General features: G+C 48.8%; 1 protein-coding gene and 1 pseudogene across 3 annotated transcripts; both read right to left on the bottom strand.

The window, feature by feature from the left end:
- Positions 1-108: 108 nt before the first annotated feature.
- On the bottom strand, positions 109-15,056 carry LOC127343969 (heat shock 70 kDa protein, mitochondrial). 3 transcript variants are annotated; one of them, XM_051370186.2, is made up of 6 exons: positions 14,891-15,043; positions 2,962-3,035; positions 2,792-2,870; positions 2,131-2,700; positions 1,401-2,021; positions 109-997 (listed from the first exon to the last, which is right to left on the bottom strand). In XM_051370186.2, the coding sequence occupies exons 1-6, from the start codon at positions 14,951-14,953 to the stop codon at positions 356-358; spliced, it is 2,049 nt and encodes a 682-aa protein (XP_051226146.1). In that variant the 5' UTR covers positions 14,954-15,043; the 3' UTR covers positions 109-355. The 3 variants fall into 3 exon arrangements, with proteins under 3 accessions (XP_051226146.1, XP_051226145.1, XP_051226149.1); XM_051370185.2 differs by lacking the exon at positions 14,891-15,043 and adding an exon at positions 4,149-4,314; XM_051370189.2 differs by lacking the exons at positions 109-997; positions 1,401-2,021; positions 2,131-2,700; positions 2,792-2,870; positions 2,962-3,035 and adding exons at positions 12,449-13,452; positions 13,543-13,621; positions 13,713-13,786 and having other exon boundaries at positions 14,891-15,056.
- LOC127343971 (probable protein ABIL5) lies at positions 9,927-12,373 on the bottom strand (annotated as a pseudogene).
- Positions 15,057-16,877: the final 1,821 nt, after the last annotated feature.

Below are 16,877 nucleotides of genomic sequence, written 5' to 3'. Positions count from 1 at the left end.
ACAAATTTCTCTAGCAACAACGTAAGAACGAAATGCAAGCATCTAGTGCTAATCGGATCATGTGTGAACCAACAACTGATACACATAAAGGTACCAATGCATCACTGCAAGCAGAAAAACTGACTACATAAGAAAGCACAAGATCGGTTTGCTTTGATGCACCTCAAAGCGTAGAACCTAGTTCAACCAAGTCATACAATACTGCAAATACCAAGTGCGCTAAGAACTTTTAGCATGTTTCATATGCCTCAGTTGAACAAAATTTTATTACAGCTAAAAAAGATCCTAGTGTTCCTCAAAAACTAGCTGCTGTATTTAGAGCGGAGCCGGTAGGCAGCTGTCAGCCCGTGCAGCTTCACTTCTTCACCTCCTCGTACTCAGCCTCTGGAGCCTGGTCACCTCCGCCCTGCGATCCTCCTTCCTGCGAGCCACCAGCCGCGCCACCTCCAGACGCACCGCCGGACATGTGCTGCCCAATCTTCGAGACGGCCTTGTTGGCCGCTTCCATCTTGTTCTTTATCTTCTCAACGTCATCAGATGCCATCTCCGCGCGGAGATCAGCAACTGCTGTCTCAATCTCGGTGGCAACCTCAGCGGGGATCTTGTCCCTGTACTCTCCCAAGCTCTTCTCGATGCTGTAAATGGTAGTGTCTGCAGTGTTTCTGATGTCAATGAGGGCTTTACGTTCCTGATCCTTCTGCGCATGCAACTCAGCCTCACGCACCATCTTCTCGATCTCAGAGTCAGAAAGCCCACCGGAGGACCGGATGGTGATCTGCTGCTCCTTCGCGGTGGCCTTATCTTTCGCAGAGACTGTCACGATACCATTGGCATCAATGTCGAACGTGACCTCAATCTGTGGCAGTCCTCTTGGTGCTGGTGGGATGCCGACAAGATCAAACTCGCCAAGAAGTTTGTTGTCTGTCGCCATCTCACGCTCACCTTGAAGGACACGAATACCAACTTGTGTCTGGTTGTCAGCAGCAGTTGAGAACACCTGCGGAGAACATGCTAGATTAGTTAGGCCTAAACTATACAAAAAAAAAAAAACTGAAGAGGAGAAACAGACATGAACAGGCAAAGCAATATCAGAGAACTTCACAAAAAAAAACACATTTTATGGTTATGTCGTACATGGAAGTTATCACTTAAATGAATAAGCAGGTACCATAATTCTCAGTTTTTAAAAAAGGTATCATAATTCTCAAAACAGAAGAATAATTAGGTACCATGCAGATGCAGCCATGCAATGCACAATACCAGATTATTGACAGAAAGCATCATAAGAATAGCCAAGGAGAATAAAGGATTATCAAAGCATGCATACCAATTATAAAATGCCCTGCGACAAACGTCAAAAGGACCTAATTTTTCTACTCCACTGAGCCTTATTTACTAACCTGGCTTTTCTTTGTGGGGATTGTAGTGTTCCTGCTTATCAGTCTGGTGAAGATACCGCCAAGAGTCTCAATACCAAGTGAAAGTGGGGTTACATCAAGGAGAAGAAGCTCTTTGACGTCTCCACGGAGAATGCCACCCTGAAGAGCCGCACCCATGGCCACAGCTTCATCTGGGTTGACTCCTTTGCTAGGGGCCTTGCCGAAGATTTCTGAAACCACTTCCTGCACTTTGGGAACCCTTGTCATTCCACCAACAAGAAGAACCTCATCAACTTCCTTCGCAGTGATACCAGCATCCTTCAAACAATTCTTGCACGGGTCTCTAGTCCTTGTAATCAGACCATTCACCAAACTTTCAAACTTCGATCTTGTCAATGTTATATTCAAATGTTTTGCTCCAGTGGCATCAGCTGTGATAAATGGAAGGTTAATATCAGTCTGTGCAGTTGATGAGAGTTCAATTTTTGCCTTCTCGGCTGCTTCACGCAACCTTTGCAGAGCTAGTCTGTCCTTTGACAGATCAATATCATCAGTTCTTTTGAATTCACTGACTAAGTACTCCAACAGAGTATTATCAAAGTCTTCTCCACCCAGAAAAGTATCACCATTTGTTGCTTTTACCTGACAAACATAATCAACACATCAGGAATAAGCATGAAATGTGTTATCTCTAATTTCTAGCTACAGAATCTTTCTAAAAGGGAGGAGTACAAAGTTAAGATGTACCAACCTCAAATACACCATTTGAGATTTCAAGAACGGAGACATCAAACGTACCACCTCCAAGGTCAAATACAGCTATCAAACCTTCCTTGTTGTTTGTTCCATACGAAAGAGCAGCAGCAGTTGGTTCGTTGATGATCCTTTGGACATCAAGTCCAGCAATTCGACCAGCATCCTTGGTTGCCTGACGCTGAGCATCATTGAAGTAAGCTGGAACTGTGATCACAGCCTTGGAAACAGATTTGCCAAGATAAGCTTCAGCAGTCTCCTTCATCTTGGTCAATACAAATGCACCAACTTGGCTCGGTGAGAACTGCTTTCCATCTGTTGTTTCAACCCAAGCGTCACCATTGGGAGCCTTCACAATTTTATATGGTACCATTTTCATCTCCTTCTGCGTCTGCGGGTCATCAAAGCGCCGTCCTATCATACGCTTCGTACCAAAGAAGGTATTCTGTGGGTTTGTCACTGATTGACGCTTGGCCGGAGTTCCAACAAGCCGCTCCCCCTTTTGACTGAAAGCAACAACTGATGGTGTCGTCCTAGTACCTTCTGAATTCTCTATCACTTTTGCACTCTGCAATAATTTTTCTCTTTTATGTAAGCACATTGTTTAAGAAGCTGAAAAGAAAGCACAGCAGAAGAGTATATATACGAGAACCACTCACCTTTCCCTCCATAACAGAAACACAGGAATTCGTTGTCCCCAAATCAATTCCAATAACCTCATTTCCAATTGGTTTTGCACTGTAACAGAAAAAAAAAAGAACATGGAGAAGTTAGATGCATACTGCAACCATCTCCTTCAGATTTGTGTAAACCAAGATGAGGAAATTACCTGAAAGTTCTTGCAAGACTTCCCCATCTTGAACAAGCATTTGCACTGAACGTTGACTGAATAACGTTTGTCAACTGAAACACAAACAAGTTGAAGGGGCAGTCAGAAGGTAAAATGGAACAAGATATATGCTGCTTTGTGATATATTAGTATAAATCTAAACTTTGAGCATTTGTTTGGCAGATCTATGAAGAGTAGGGAAGTAAACAATAATCGTGATCTGCATAAAGTTCAAACAGAAGTTGGAAAAAAGGACGAAAGACAGAAAATGAATACTCTTGGTTTACATGAGAAATTGAGAATGCAACAACCAAAGGCTTGGTTTCGGAATTGGGTTGCTGAGGCCGTGTATCATTATATAACTAGTATGACTTGTTGCATAATTCATGCTACAATACAATGATAGTTTAGGGAAATTTCCATGCGATGGTCAAGATATACAGCGGCTGGTACCTTCTCAGGAATAGGATATCACACCACTCCGTTTGGCTGCGTGGACCAAACTAAGTTGACATGGAGACAAGCAGAACACTTGCAGCAAGGTGTAGGAAGATGGGTCTCAAACTTAGTTTTTGTATCAAATGGGGGTCTAAGGTAGCGTGCCTTGAAATCCTGGACATGTATGAACGAAGTGATGTAATCTCTACCTGGACATGTTGGACGTTACTTTATCGTAATGGTGCGGCTTCTAGCTAAAGCATACCGAGCACAAATTCACTTACCGACAAAAAAACAATGGAACAAGTCTGCCGACAACAAGTTTCTTTGTCACAGTCGTGCGCAGAAATAAAGCAAAACAGCTGAGGCTAAGCCAAATCCCCAGCAACCAAACGGCGGACAAGTTATGTATACATCAATATAGGCCAGATGCCCAAAGATACACTGTGTTCGTTGATGTATGTGCGCAATTATTTTTCCGGATCTGTTACTTAGTTTTCTAAGTACTTGCGTTTTTTCGAAGATGACTGACGAACTAATCTGGCAGTTTTTAGGAACCCGAAAATTCGCTTGGGTTTCCGGTTAGAGGAGGAAAACCTACAGACGGAAGGATGATTCATGGAAGACCTATAGTACTGCGGTTGGAGGAGCTACTGGTCGCTCGCCGAAGAGGAAGAGGGACCTGGGGGACGGGCGACATGGCCGGAGCATAAAAGGCAGGAGGAGACACATGGTGGTGAAGAACTAACCGGTGAGTGGTGGCCGAAGCACCGGTCCACCGTCGAGCGGAGCGCCATCGCCGATCGCCGCATCGCGCACTGCCTTGCTTGCTCCTCAGCTCCTGGCGGCTAGGGTTGGGGGACTTGGGAGGATGGGGTCGCGGCCGCGTGTACTGCTGTGAGTTCTGAGAAAAAAGGGAGCCTAAATTATCGAGGGGAGGTGCAGCGAATGGACGACATGGGCCTTTATTGCCGGATTGTTAGGAAGTTAGTTTAAGCCTCATTTCTACGGGTACGTCTAGCGGGCGGCCGCGTGCCCGTTCGTGCAACTGGGCGCTCAACGAAAAGAGGAAAGTTCGTGTCGTCCAAGGACCCGACCTCCTCCCGCCGACAGGCCCTACGCACCCGCGCTCGCCGCCGGCCTCCCCTCCGGCACAGGAGCCACCGCCATCGATTTTCCCTCCAGCGCATGCCCTGTGCACCAACCCGGTGCCGGATGTACCCACGCGACCGCGCCATAGCAGGGAGCAGCAGGTGGAGAAACATCACAGGCCAGACCGGCGTCTCCCCGGTGAGGAATCAGGGGAGATGGGACCGGTGGGGCTTCGCCGGCTAGCGACAGCGGCATAGGAGGCCGACGGCGGGCAGAATCGGCGGCACAGAGAGAGAGAGAAATTGGGAGGACATGCACCTGCGGGAGGAAGAAGATAACTGAAATACTACTAGAGAGGATAGATGTGGGTCCCACCCCATCAGAGACTTGGTATTTGCCCCATCGTGCAATTATTTTGCCTAATTCACATAGTAGTTGACAAAAAATGCTAGTTTGTTGTCTCGTAGAGTATAATATTGGAGTAGTTATAATTTTCCCTAGTAACAGTGTGCACCAAATTCTAAAGTTGTGTATATTATGATTTTTTTGATGTTATGAAATTGTCTACAGATGTTTCGAAGTGGGCATCGCCATCCACACCGATGATGGTCAACGTTTCAACGCCAGTCCAAAAAAGCGGCCCACACGGGAGTTTAGAGAGGTGATTGGTAACTGCAGTGGCACTCAACGGGAATTCCTAGAGTCTTCGTGGGAGGTGCACTAGAATCCATCCGACCACGTGCGGTATGCAACTTTGTCACAACGGTAGACAACTTCATAGCAACATGAAGCAACTTTAGTGGAGCAGTAGGAAACTTTGCAACAACGGTAGGCAACTTAATACAAGCGGGAGGCAAATTCGTAGTTGTACTAGACAACTTTGGTGCAGATATAAGCAAGTTATAGACATCTTATCGACACTAGCGAGCAACATTAATTACAACACCGGTAGAGAACTTCGTAGAGGGGGAGGCAAATTTGCAGTAGTACTAGGAAATTTCGTGCAACTATAGACAACTTATAAATATCGTTAGACAACTTATAACAACTTATCGACACAGTAAGCACCTTTACAACAACAGTAGGCTACTTCCAAAGTTGAACCGCCAGGTACCAAAGTTGTGTCATCATGCACAAAATGCTTCGCCGGACACCAATGTTGTGTCGCCATGCACCAATGTTGCGCTATCATGCACCATTGTTGCGACGTGAGGCACCTAATTTTCTCCGGTGGGCACCAAAGTTGCTCTTTCGGACACCAAAATTGTGCCACCATGCACAAAAGTTGCTCTGTATGTCACCAAAGTTGGGCTCCAAAGTTGCTCCGTAGGGTTCCAAAGTTGCGCTGTCAGGCACCATAATTGCATCGTTAGACACCGAAGTTGCTCCTTTGGGTATCGGAATTGCTTCGGCGGGAACCAAAGTTGCTTCGTAAGGCACCAAAGTTAGTATGTCGGAAACCAAAATTGTGTCGTTAGCCGTTAGGTACCAAAGTTGCTCTATCGGAAACCAAAATTGTGCTATTAGGTACCAAAGTTGCTCTGTCGGGGTCTAAAGTTGCACCGTGAGGCATCAAATTTGCTCTGTCGGAAAACCATGATAATTGCTCAATTCTGGCTAAAAAAACCATGATAATTGCTCAATTCTGGCTATTTGTTAGTACTATTTCGTACTAGCTAATCCTCTTGTGTTGCCTATTTATGCCAATAATTGCCTAACCTCACATAATAGTTGCCTAGATAATACTCCTGTGTTGTATATTTATGCCAATATTTTTGTCCAAAGTTGCTCTGTCGTGGAGCAAGGTTGCTCCGTTGGGTTCAGAAGTTGCTCCATCGTGTTCCGAAGTTGCTTCGTTGAATTCCGAAGTTGCTCTGTCAGACATCAAGTATATTGCATACTTGTAACTTTCAAATAAAAACTTGCTCAACTGGGCACTAAAGTGTTGTGTTGTCGGGCACCAAAATTGCAATATCAGCACCAATTTTTCTATGGTGGGCACCAAAGTTGTGTTTTCGGGCACCAAAATTGTGTCATCGGACACCAAAGTTGTATCATCGAACATCAAAATTGCCATATTGGGCATTGTCGAACACTAGAGTTGCGCCGTAAGTCACTAAAGTTGCTCTATCGGACACAAGAATGTGCCGCAAGAACCAACGTTGCTTTGGCGTGAGGCATGCGACGGGCGGGGATACAGGGATTGGCCGCTCGTTGGGGAGGAAGAGGATGGGAGAAAAAAGCAAAAAAAAAAAAAAAATCATGACATGCCCATGATTTGTTGGCTACAAAGTTGTGCACTAGAATTGCACCGCCGGGTATAAAAGCTGCTTTGTCACATACATGCGTTCGCACATGCCTTCGAGAACTCAAGTGCATCAAAGTTGCGTCATTGGGCACAAAGTTGTGTTGTCGGCACCAAATTTTCTTTATTGAGCACAAAATTTGCTTTTTTAGGCACCAAAGTTACGCTTTCTACTACCATATTTATGTTGTCGGGTATCAAAGGTGCTCTGACGGACGCTAAAAGTTGATTGTCGCTCACTAGAATCATAATGTTGGTGTCAAAATTGCCCTGGGCACCAAAGTTGCCCTATCGACCCCAAAGTTGCTCCGACTAACACCAACGTTGCTCTAACATGTATTAGAGTTGCTCTGTCAGGGTTCGAACTTGCTCTGCAGGGTACCGGAAATTGCATCGTCGGACACCAAAGTTGCTCTAGCGGGCACCAATATTGTTTTGTCACACATTAGAGTTGCTCTGCAGGGTACCAAAAATTACGTCTTAAGGCACCAATATATTTTAGCACCTTTAAAACTGCGCAGGGTACCGGAAATTGCATCGTCGGACACCAAAGTTGCTCTAGCGGGCACCAATATTGTTTTGTCACACATTAGAGTTGCTCTGCAGGGTACCAAAAATTACGTCTTAAGGCACCAATATATTTTAGCACCTTTAAAACTGCGGTGTGCAACTTTTGCTGTGGCGGGCAACTTCGATGCAGCGGTCTTCAACTGCAGTGGAGCTGCTACTGGAGTAGGAGGTTGGAAACACGACGGACGGAGCTGCTGGAGATCGGCGGCGCAGTATCCGGAGCAACTGTTGCGCGAGGAGGTCAGCGTCGCGGCAGCCGAAGCAGCTGCTAGACGAGATCGTCCGGCACGCACCGGCCGATGTTGCGGCTGGAGGAGGAGGTCAGCGAGGCGGCGGCCGGAGCAGCTGCTGGAGGTCGGGACATGGCGGCCGGAGCAGGAGCGACGCGACCGTGTGGATCCGGTCGAACTAAGTGGGGATTCGCCGCCAGGACGAACAGAGCAGGACCCCAAGCTCCGGTCGCTCGCTGGCCTAGCTCGTTTTGTCGTATAGCGCGTGCGCTCAGGACGTCTATCTGGCAGGCGCCCGCCCGGGAGAATTTGGGCATTTCTACTACCCCTGGCCCAAGACCGAATTAACTACACTGTTTTTTTTTGGGTCACAAGTGGTTCTGCGGCCTGTCTGGAAGAATTGCGTCCTTAGGACATCTCCAACAGGGCGAGCCAAACCGCGCCCAAAAACGCGGCCCATGCGGGGACGCACCGTAAAAGCGGACGGCCGCAGCATCTGGAACGACGCAAACCCGGCCCAAATCTGGGCTAGGTTTGCGTGGCCGCGGATGGCACGCGCCGTCCGCTCGCGTCCGGGCGCTGGTCGCCTCGTCTCCCTTGGGCCCACCTGTCGGTGACCAGGGAGGCTATTAAATGGGGACTGGAGGGGATCTGGCCCTCCACTCCAGTCCCCACTCCACTCCCGCAGCGAAACCGCCGCCATGGCCAAGCGACGGTTCGCTTCCGCCAACGACGATGGGGCGAGCAGCGGCCGCCGTCGTCCGTCGGCGCTGCGGCCTGCGGGAGGAAACCGAGGCGGCCTCCACATCGGAGAGGCCGCCCGCGGCGGCGCGGCATTGCCGCAACCGCCGCCTCGCTGCTCGGCGAAGCCCGAGTCCTCGGAGGAGGACCGGACCTAGGCGGCGCGCGATGATCTCGGCGGCGGAGGAGGAGGCGAGTGGCCGCACCTCCATGCGGCCATTCGCACCTCCGAGATGGAGGAGGCGGAGGGCTGGGAGCTCTACGCCCAGGCCCGCCAGGCGCGACGGGAGGAGGAGGAGGCGGCGCGGCGGGAGGAGGCCAGGTGCCGCGCCTGGCAGGAGAGGCAGCAGCGCCTCAGGGAGGAGGCGCTGCTCCGTGCGCCGCCGCAGCCTCGGGTGGCTCCGGACCCCCACTCGGCACAGGAGGAGGCCCCGTGGTCTCCGTGGCCGGAGTCCCCGGCGCGGTTGAGCCACAACGAGCGCCTCGCCGCCGGGGCGTCGTCCACGACGACGACGTCGCCGACGACGCCCACAGGGGCTAGGCGGCGCACTGGCGGCCACCGCGCCGCCGACCAAACCCTAATAGAGGGGTTTTATTAGTTTAAATTTAAAAGCCCATATAGGGGCTTCTTTTGTTAGTTATTTGCCCAAAATAGGGCTATGTACAAATTTGCCCAAAATAGGGCATATGTTGAATGAAATTTCATTTCAATTTGCCACTTTTCTCTTTTTTTCGTGTTTCTACGATTATGCACTACGTCTGCGTGTCCGCTCGGCCACCCAAACGGCCCAAACCGGACGGCCCAGCGCGTCCGTTTGGGTCGCGCGGTTGGAGATGCCCTTACATCTCCTGGGCTCAGGTCATCCTGTTATTTTTTGAAAATTAAAATATATTTATACGTTTTTAAAAGTTTTTAAAACTATACCCAGATTAGCTAATGATGTATCCCAAAAGCTGGAAAAATATTAATTTCAAATACTTTGTATTCTAAGCTACACAAAATGACAAAAGTGATATCAAAGGCTTTGCATTCTAAGCTACGCAAAAATGACAAAAGTGTGGATCTTGGTATACATATTTCAAATCTACATATTTTATAAGTTTTCTCATTTTTCGTGCATCCTACAATACAAATAATTCTGCACTAAGATTTTTCATGCTTGTCAATTACATCATTGATCATGTCTAAATTTATTTTAGATTTTTTTAAAACTTATAATATGGTTTTGATTTTTTTTAATGAAGAGATCAATGTAGCTAAGGGGCAAATACAATTTTCGTTAATCATATGGTTATTAAAATCCTTTGAGGCTAGTTGTGCAATGTTGGTCTTATTCGGGGTTTTTTTTTTCATGGAGAGCACAATGGAAGAAAACCAAGGTAAGAAAGTAAAGCTTGAGGCTTCTTCAATGTAACTTTTAATGGTTATATCAGGGGCGTTCATTATTCATGTTAGTTTCAGTGTTTGATGCACTTTGTTTGAGTAATTACTAAAATTAGATCGTTTGCTTAAAATAAAGAAGAAATGGAAACTATGGTTTTCACATACATGGCAACAGATTAATTAAGGCACCGAGAAATCGAGAGGAGAACCAAAAGGGGTGTTTTTGGACATGCTTGGCTAGCTATGCCTGCCGAACTAGGACACCATGTTGTCGATCTAGTAAACCTGTCCCTTGTACATGATCTAAATTAAATGAGCGTGTGTGTTCCCCCTTGATGCTGCAAGAATGTTCAGCTTGGCCCCTGAACTTTAATTTTCTACACATCCGTGCAGGAGTGCAGAACTCAAAGTATATTTACATTCTGTTACAGAGCATTGGACACGCATGGTCAGCAAAACATCTGGCAGTCACACCAATGGCCATTGCATTTCTAACTGTATCCAGTGGAGGTTCTCACTCTTATGCATGCTGCTTACTTCTCTTGAGGAATGCCAAGATGTTGCTGCGGTGGCTGGCTTTCTTCTTCTTATGAACGCCTGGAGCAATGTGAGCATCCTGCTAATATTTCAGAGGAAATTTTCTTACGCACCAAGGTAGAAAGAAAGGAAGCATGTTCGTACTTGTTAACTTGTATTGCTCTGTGCATGACTGAATAAAACTTACACACGTAAGCAGTATCGTGCTGATTTTATGGTGTAAATAGTGTTTAGAGTACATATTGCTATTGAAGTGAACAAATACATGATTGATTGAATGTAGGATACCTCTGCTCTGAAGGAAAATGACCTTGTTATGGATGCTGGGTTTCCAACGTCTGCAACTGCCACGGTAACTTCCCTCCCTAATAAGAACACCATATCAACATATATTCGGTAAATCGACAGCGATTGTATGCATAAAGTAAGCTTAAAACAGCTGAAAACAACTAGCTGCTGTTATTTGTAAATCCAGGAAAGCGAGTTGAGGTCGTGCTGAAAATTGGGACATAGGAGAGGAGAATGGGCTCTTCAGCTGGTTCTTTTATTGTCACAGACATAGAAAGGGGGTATATTTTTCCATGTATATTTGGGGATTTTTAGCAGTGCACAGAATACACCATTTCTTCTCTTCAGAATGGCAAGAAAGCAGAACAAATTTACGTGGAAGATACACAATCATTCCAAATATTTTTCATTTCCCAAGAAAATTACCGATGGTTGACTCAACATCATATGGCTTCAGAGTGCGATTGGCTCCAGGCACCGGGTGACCCCTGCTGTGTGACAATGCTAATAATGTCATACACTGATGCAAATCGCAGATATATAATACTAATAGGTTCAAAGAAAGTGAAATAACTTGAACTGGAGTATATAACAAACCTTGAATCAGTAACATTTTCCTTATTGTTTGTCTCCGTAGCTGGAGTGAAGAAGTGGTACTAGTTAGTAAAATCATAGCTGAGCTGAAGTATTCTGCAGGTTCATCATGTAGAATCAAACAAAGCTTGAAAACTGTACATTGCGAGAGGTAACGGCGATGGTATTGAACGGCGCCAGTGTCCATACGTAGAGCCAATAGGTTGAGAGAAATTGCATACTGTTCGCATGTCAGAAGCCTCTGGTACAGTCAGGAATCATACAAATTCAGTGAGTATAGCAAGGTTCAATTTGGTCGATGTTCATCAATTCACTGTTTCATCATCACATATGGCGCATTCTACACTCCAATTTTTTTCAGGTAATTACACGAGCTCTCTTCATGCCATACACAATTTATTACAGCGAGTACAAGCAGATAGGATGCCAACCTGTTTGAGGAAGGTGATCTTTTGCTCTGTTTGCGTGACCTCGGTCTTGTCCTCCAGCTGGTGCTCGAGCTTGGATGAAACAGTTCCCAGGTGATCAATCACCGTCACAACCGCATCGCAGATGTAGCTCTTCGTGCTGTCCAGGATCCTTCACCACGGGCAAGAAATTGAACTTACACGCGGCCATCGGCTCCACGAGAGGAAGAAAGGAAAGAAAATGTGTTGGAATGAAATAATCGACGGAAGGTCTGCACTTACAGCCTCTTCTGCTCGGTGCCGAGGAACGCCTTCTCGCAGCAGTCCGCCGCCGAACCTCAGATCCTTGAGCTCCTGCAGCTCAAAACGTAATGGTCAGACCAGAATCTAGAGGCATGCACGCCATGCGGCGCGATTGGGAAGTACAGTAGGAGGGAAAAGAACAGGCTCAACTCTGAGCGCGCCGTCGAAGCTCTGGGCCGCGCCGAGACGCGATGACGACCTGACGAACGGCGCCGCGGGGGAACGCTGACGCCCAGCCTCGCCGGCCTCCGCATCCATCTCCGTTATCCTTCTCTCTCGGAGACTGGAAATGGCGTTTGTACTTGGTCGTCGTCTAACTTGCAACCGAAGCCGAGGGGAAATCCACCCAGCGGCGGAGATGAGTGGCGGTGGCGCGAGGAGGGTTCTGGAGGCGTGGAGGCTCGGGGTGGTCAAGTACGGCGACGCCCTCAAGCTCCAGGAGCGGCTCGTCGCCGACCGGCGGGCCGGGTCCCGGACCTCGTCCTCTCGCTGCAGCACCCGCCGACCTACACCTTCGGCAAGCGCCGCAGCACTGACCACAACCTGCTGGTGCCGGAGTCACCTCCCTTGGCAACAAACACATTTGCAGACAAACAAATTTCAAAGCCAAATTTATAACAATGTATGTATTGAGAAGAATTCCCAGTATACAGAGTAAAATACACATCATTGTTGCGCAGCAGCTGAGTAAACCATCTCTGTGCACTCGGAATCATCCTTGACTTCAACATGGCTGAACCGGAAGGTTTTGGCCAAGCTCTGCACGAGCTGATGATGGATCACCTCGTCAGGAGGGAGTTCCACTTTTGCCTCCTGCCGCAGCGACGTGACATCCTTGTTGGCGATGCCGCATGGCACGATGTGCTTGAAGTAGCCCAAATCAGGATCGATGTTGAAGGCGAGGCCATGGGAGGTGAACCCGGAGGAGATCCTGACCCCGATGGCCCCGATCTTCCTGTCCCCGACCCAGACGCCGGTGCAGCGGCCCCCCGGCCGCGCCTCGACGCCGTAGAGCGAGGCGACCTCGACCATGGCGGCCTCGAGCCCCTCAACGTACCTCCGCGCGCCGAGGCCGACGTCCCGGAGCGAGAGGATGGGGTAGAGCACGGCCTGGCGCGGGCCGTGGAAGGTGACGTCGCCGCCCCGCTCCGTGCGGTGGAGCTCGGCGCCGAGGGCCCCCAGGCTGGACTCCGGCACCAGCAGGTTGTGGTCAGTGCGGCGCTTGCCAAAGGTGTAGGTCGGCGGGTGCTGCAGCGAGAGGACGAGGTCCGGGACCCGGCCGGCCCGCCGTTCGGCGACGAGCCGCTCCTGGAGCTTGAGGGCGTCGCCGTACTTGACCACCCCGAGCCTCCACGCCTCCAGAACCCTCCTCGCGCCACCGCCACTCATCTCCGCCGCTGGGTGGATTTCCCCTCGGCTTCGGTTGCAAGTTAGACGACGACCAAGTCCTATCATACGCTTCGTACCAAAGAAGGTATTCTGTGGGTTTGTCACAGATTGACGTTTGGCCGGAGTTCCAACAAGCCGCTCCCCCTTTTGACTGAAAGCAACAACTGATGGTGTCGTCCTAGTGCCTTCTGAATTCTCTATCACTTTTGCACTCTGCAGCCATTTTCTCATTTATGTAAGCACATTGTTTAAGAAGCTGAAAAGAAAGCACAGCAGAAGAGCATATATACAAGAACCACTCACCTTTCCCTCCATAACAGAAACACAGGAATTCGTTGTCCCCAAATCAATTCCAATAACCTCATTTCCAATTGGTTTTGCACTGTAACAGAAAAAAAAAAAGAACATGGAGAAGTTAGATGCATACTGCAACCATCTCCTTCAGATTGTGTAAACCAAGATGAGGAAATTACCTGAAAGTTCTTGCAAGACTTCCCCATCTTGAGCAAGCATTTGCACTGAACGTTGATTGGATAACGTTTGTCAACTGAAAAACAAACAAGTTAAAGGGGCAGTCAGAAGGTAAAATGGAACAAGATATATGTTGCTTTGTGATGTATATTATATAAATCTAAACTTTGAGCATTTATGTTGGCAGATCTATGAAGAGTAGGGAAGTAAACAATAATCGTGATCTGCATAAAGTTAAAACAGAAGTTGGAAAAAAAGGACGAAAGACAGAAAAATGAATACTCTTGGAATACATGAAAAATTGAGAATGCAACAACCAAAGGCTTGGTTTCGGAATTGGGTTGCTGAGGCAGTGCATCATTATATAACTAGTATGACTTGTTGCATAATTCATGCTGCAATGATAGTTTAGGGAAATTTTCATGCGTTGATCAAGATATACAGCGGTCGGTACCTTCTCAGGAATAGGATATCACACCACTCCGTTTGGATGTGTGGACCAAACTAAGTTGACATGGAGACAAGCAGAACACTTGCAGCAAGGTGTAGGGAGACGGATCTCAAACTTAGTTTTTGTATCAAATGCTATGGCAACTATGTTAAATCCTACACCAGTATGGACGAAGTGATGTAATCTCTACCTGGACATGTTGGACGCTACTATATTGTAATGGTGTGGCTTCTAGCTAAAGCATACCCGACCACAGACTGACTTACCGACAAAAAACAATGGAACAAGTCTGCTAACAACAAGTTCCTTTGTCACAGTCGTGCGCAGAAATAAAGCAAAACAGCTGAGGCTAAGCCAAATCCCCAGCTACCAAACGGCGGACAAGTTATGTATACATCAATATAGGCCAGATGCCCAAACATACACTGTGTTCGTTGATCTATGTGCGCAATTTTTTTGCCGGATCTGTTTCTTAGTTTTCTAAGTACTTCCGTTTTTTCGAAGATGACTGACGAACTAATCTGGCAGTTTTTAGGAACCCGAAATTCGGTTGGGTTTCCGGTTAGAAGAAGAAAACCTACAGACGGAAGGATGATTCATGGAAGGCCTATAGTACTGCGGTTGGAGGAGCTACTGGTCGCTCGCCGAAGAGGAAGAGGGACCTGGGGGACGGGCGGCATGGCCGGAGCATAAAAGGCAGGAGGAGACACACGGTGGTGAAGAACTAACCGGTGAGTGGTGGCCGAAGCACCGGTCCGCCGTCGAGCGGAGCGCCATCGCCGATCGCCGCATCGCGCACTGCCTTGCTTTGCTTGTTCCTCAGCTCCTGGCGGTGGCGGCTAGGGTTGGGACTTGCGAGGATGGGGTCGCGGCCGCGTGTACTGCTGTGAGTTCTGAGAAAAAGGGAGCCTAAGAGCATCTCCAGCCGCGTCCCCCAAAGCGTCCCCCAAAGGGATTTGGGGCGCGCCGGACAGAAAATGCGTTTCAGCCGCGTCCCCCAAAGCCCATTTTTGTCCGGCGCGCCCCCATTCGGTGTCCGGCGCCCCGAGCCCGTCCCCGTCCCACAGGGGACGCACCGGGCACGCCGGACACAACGAAATGAGAGGCGGGAAATGGCGGGGCCGACCCGTCAGCGGCACAGAAGGCTAAAACCCCGTCGCCTACCTTTGGTCAAGCGACGTTAATGGCGTCCCTGTTTTCCCAGGCGACGCAGGGACGCGGCTCGTCGTGCATGGCCGCGTGGCAGTTCCCGGGAAGCGGAACTGTTGCATTGACAACCGCGTCGACGACGCGGCAACCGCCGGAATGGAGTCGGGACTCCTCGGAAGAGCAACCGCTGCACTTTTCGACTTCTGCGCCGCCGTCCCGTGCTCAATATAAAGACCCGTACGTCGGCGCTTTTGGATCTTCACCGGCCGCATCCGACACCTCCAACGACGATGAGCTACATCTCCGAGCTCCCGTCCGACACCTCTAGCGAGGGAAAGCCTGCTGGATGGCGCCATTGGTGGGACAAAGCTCCGACGCCCAGCAGCGGCGACGATTCCCTCCCGCCACTTGACAGCGCGGAGGAATGGCTGGGCGTGGAGGAGGACGCGGAGGAACAAGAGTCAGAGGAGGCGGCGGTGGCCCGTGCGAAGGCGGAGGCGGACGCGAAGGCCAATACCGCCAAGGCCAAGGCGCAGCCGGCGAGCACCGGCGGCAACGAGGAGGACTCCGACGCGTCGGCCGACACCGCCTCTTCGGAAGAGGTGACGAGCAGGAAGCGCCACCGTGATGACGACGACGAGGCAGGGCCATCATCGAAGAAGAAGAAGTAGTAGTTTAAAATAATTTATATCTAATTTAATTATGTTTTTCAAAGTTTTATATGTATTTTGTTTATGTTGAACCGATTTAAATATTAGTAAAGAGTTTTATTCTATCTATTTAAATTTTGGGGGCGGCGTTTGGGGGACGCGACTGGGGAGCGACGTCCCCCAAACGCGGCACCAACGAAATACGTCCCCCAAACGCTCAATCCGGCGCGCTTTGGGGGACGCTTTGGGGGACGTGGCTGGAGATGCTCTAAGGGTGTGTTCGGTTTGGGGATGGGGTGGAATGGAATGGAACCGTTCCATTCCACTGGCACGGAACCATTCCATCCCTGTGTTCGGTTTGAACAAAAAAATGTCACGGAACGGTTCCATCCTTGTGTTCGGTTTTGGAATGGGGTGAGAATGGAATAGAATTGGTGAGATAATCACCCGATTAATTATTCTAAACTCGATTAATTATTTGCTAAACTTGATTAATTATTGCTAAACTTGGTTAATTATTGCTAAACTTAATTAATCAGCATGTGACAGTCACCCGTTCCACCTCGTCCGACCGAATCGGAGGAACCACTTCATTCCGGATCTAGAGGGAATATTCCATTTGGAGGAACCACTTCATTCCATTCCAGTTTACAACCGAACACAGAAACGAGCTCTGGGTGCGGAACGGTTCCATTTCGTTCCACCTAATTCCCAAACCGAACACACCCTAAATTATCGAGGGGAGGGCGAGCGAATGGACGACATGGGCCTTTATTGCCAGATTGTTAGGAAGTTAGTTTAAGCCTCGTTTCTACGGGGAGTGCTGTACACCGACCTGGTCGGTGTGTACGGGCCACCGCACACCCCACCGACCAGGCCGGTTGGTTGGGCCGCGGCCCATTAGTAGTAGGTATGTT

This window comes from Lolium perenne, chromosome 3 (genome assembly GCF_019359855.2).
Source record: "Lolium perenne isolate Kyuss_39 chromosome 3, Kyuss_2.0, whole genome shotgun sequence".
Classification (NCBI taxonomy): Eukaryota; Viridiplantae; Streptophyta; class Magnoliopsida; order Poales; family Poaceae; genus Lolium; species Lolium perenne.
The sequence above is the reverse complement of the archived record's forward strand: the minus strand, read 5'-3'. Positions and strand labels throughout refer to the sequence as shown.

What these genes read in the sequence shown, in the direction of transcription:
- LOC127343969 (XM_051370186.2), bottom strand. Translation starts at nt 14,953, where the DNA reads ATGCGGCGATCGGCGATGGCGCTCCGCTCGACGGCGGACCGGTGCTTC. An exon ending in TTTCTGTTATGGAGGGAAAG is followed by an intron (nt 2,701 to 2,791) that starts GTGAGTGGTTCT and finishes AAATTATTGCAG; the next exon opens with AGTGCAAAAGTGATAGAGAA. An exon ending in TCTCAAATGGTGTATTTGAG is followed by an intron (nt 2,022 to 2,130) that starts GTTGGTACATCT and finishes TATGTTTGTCAG; the next exon opens with GTAAAAGCAACAAATGGTGA.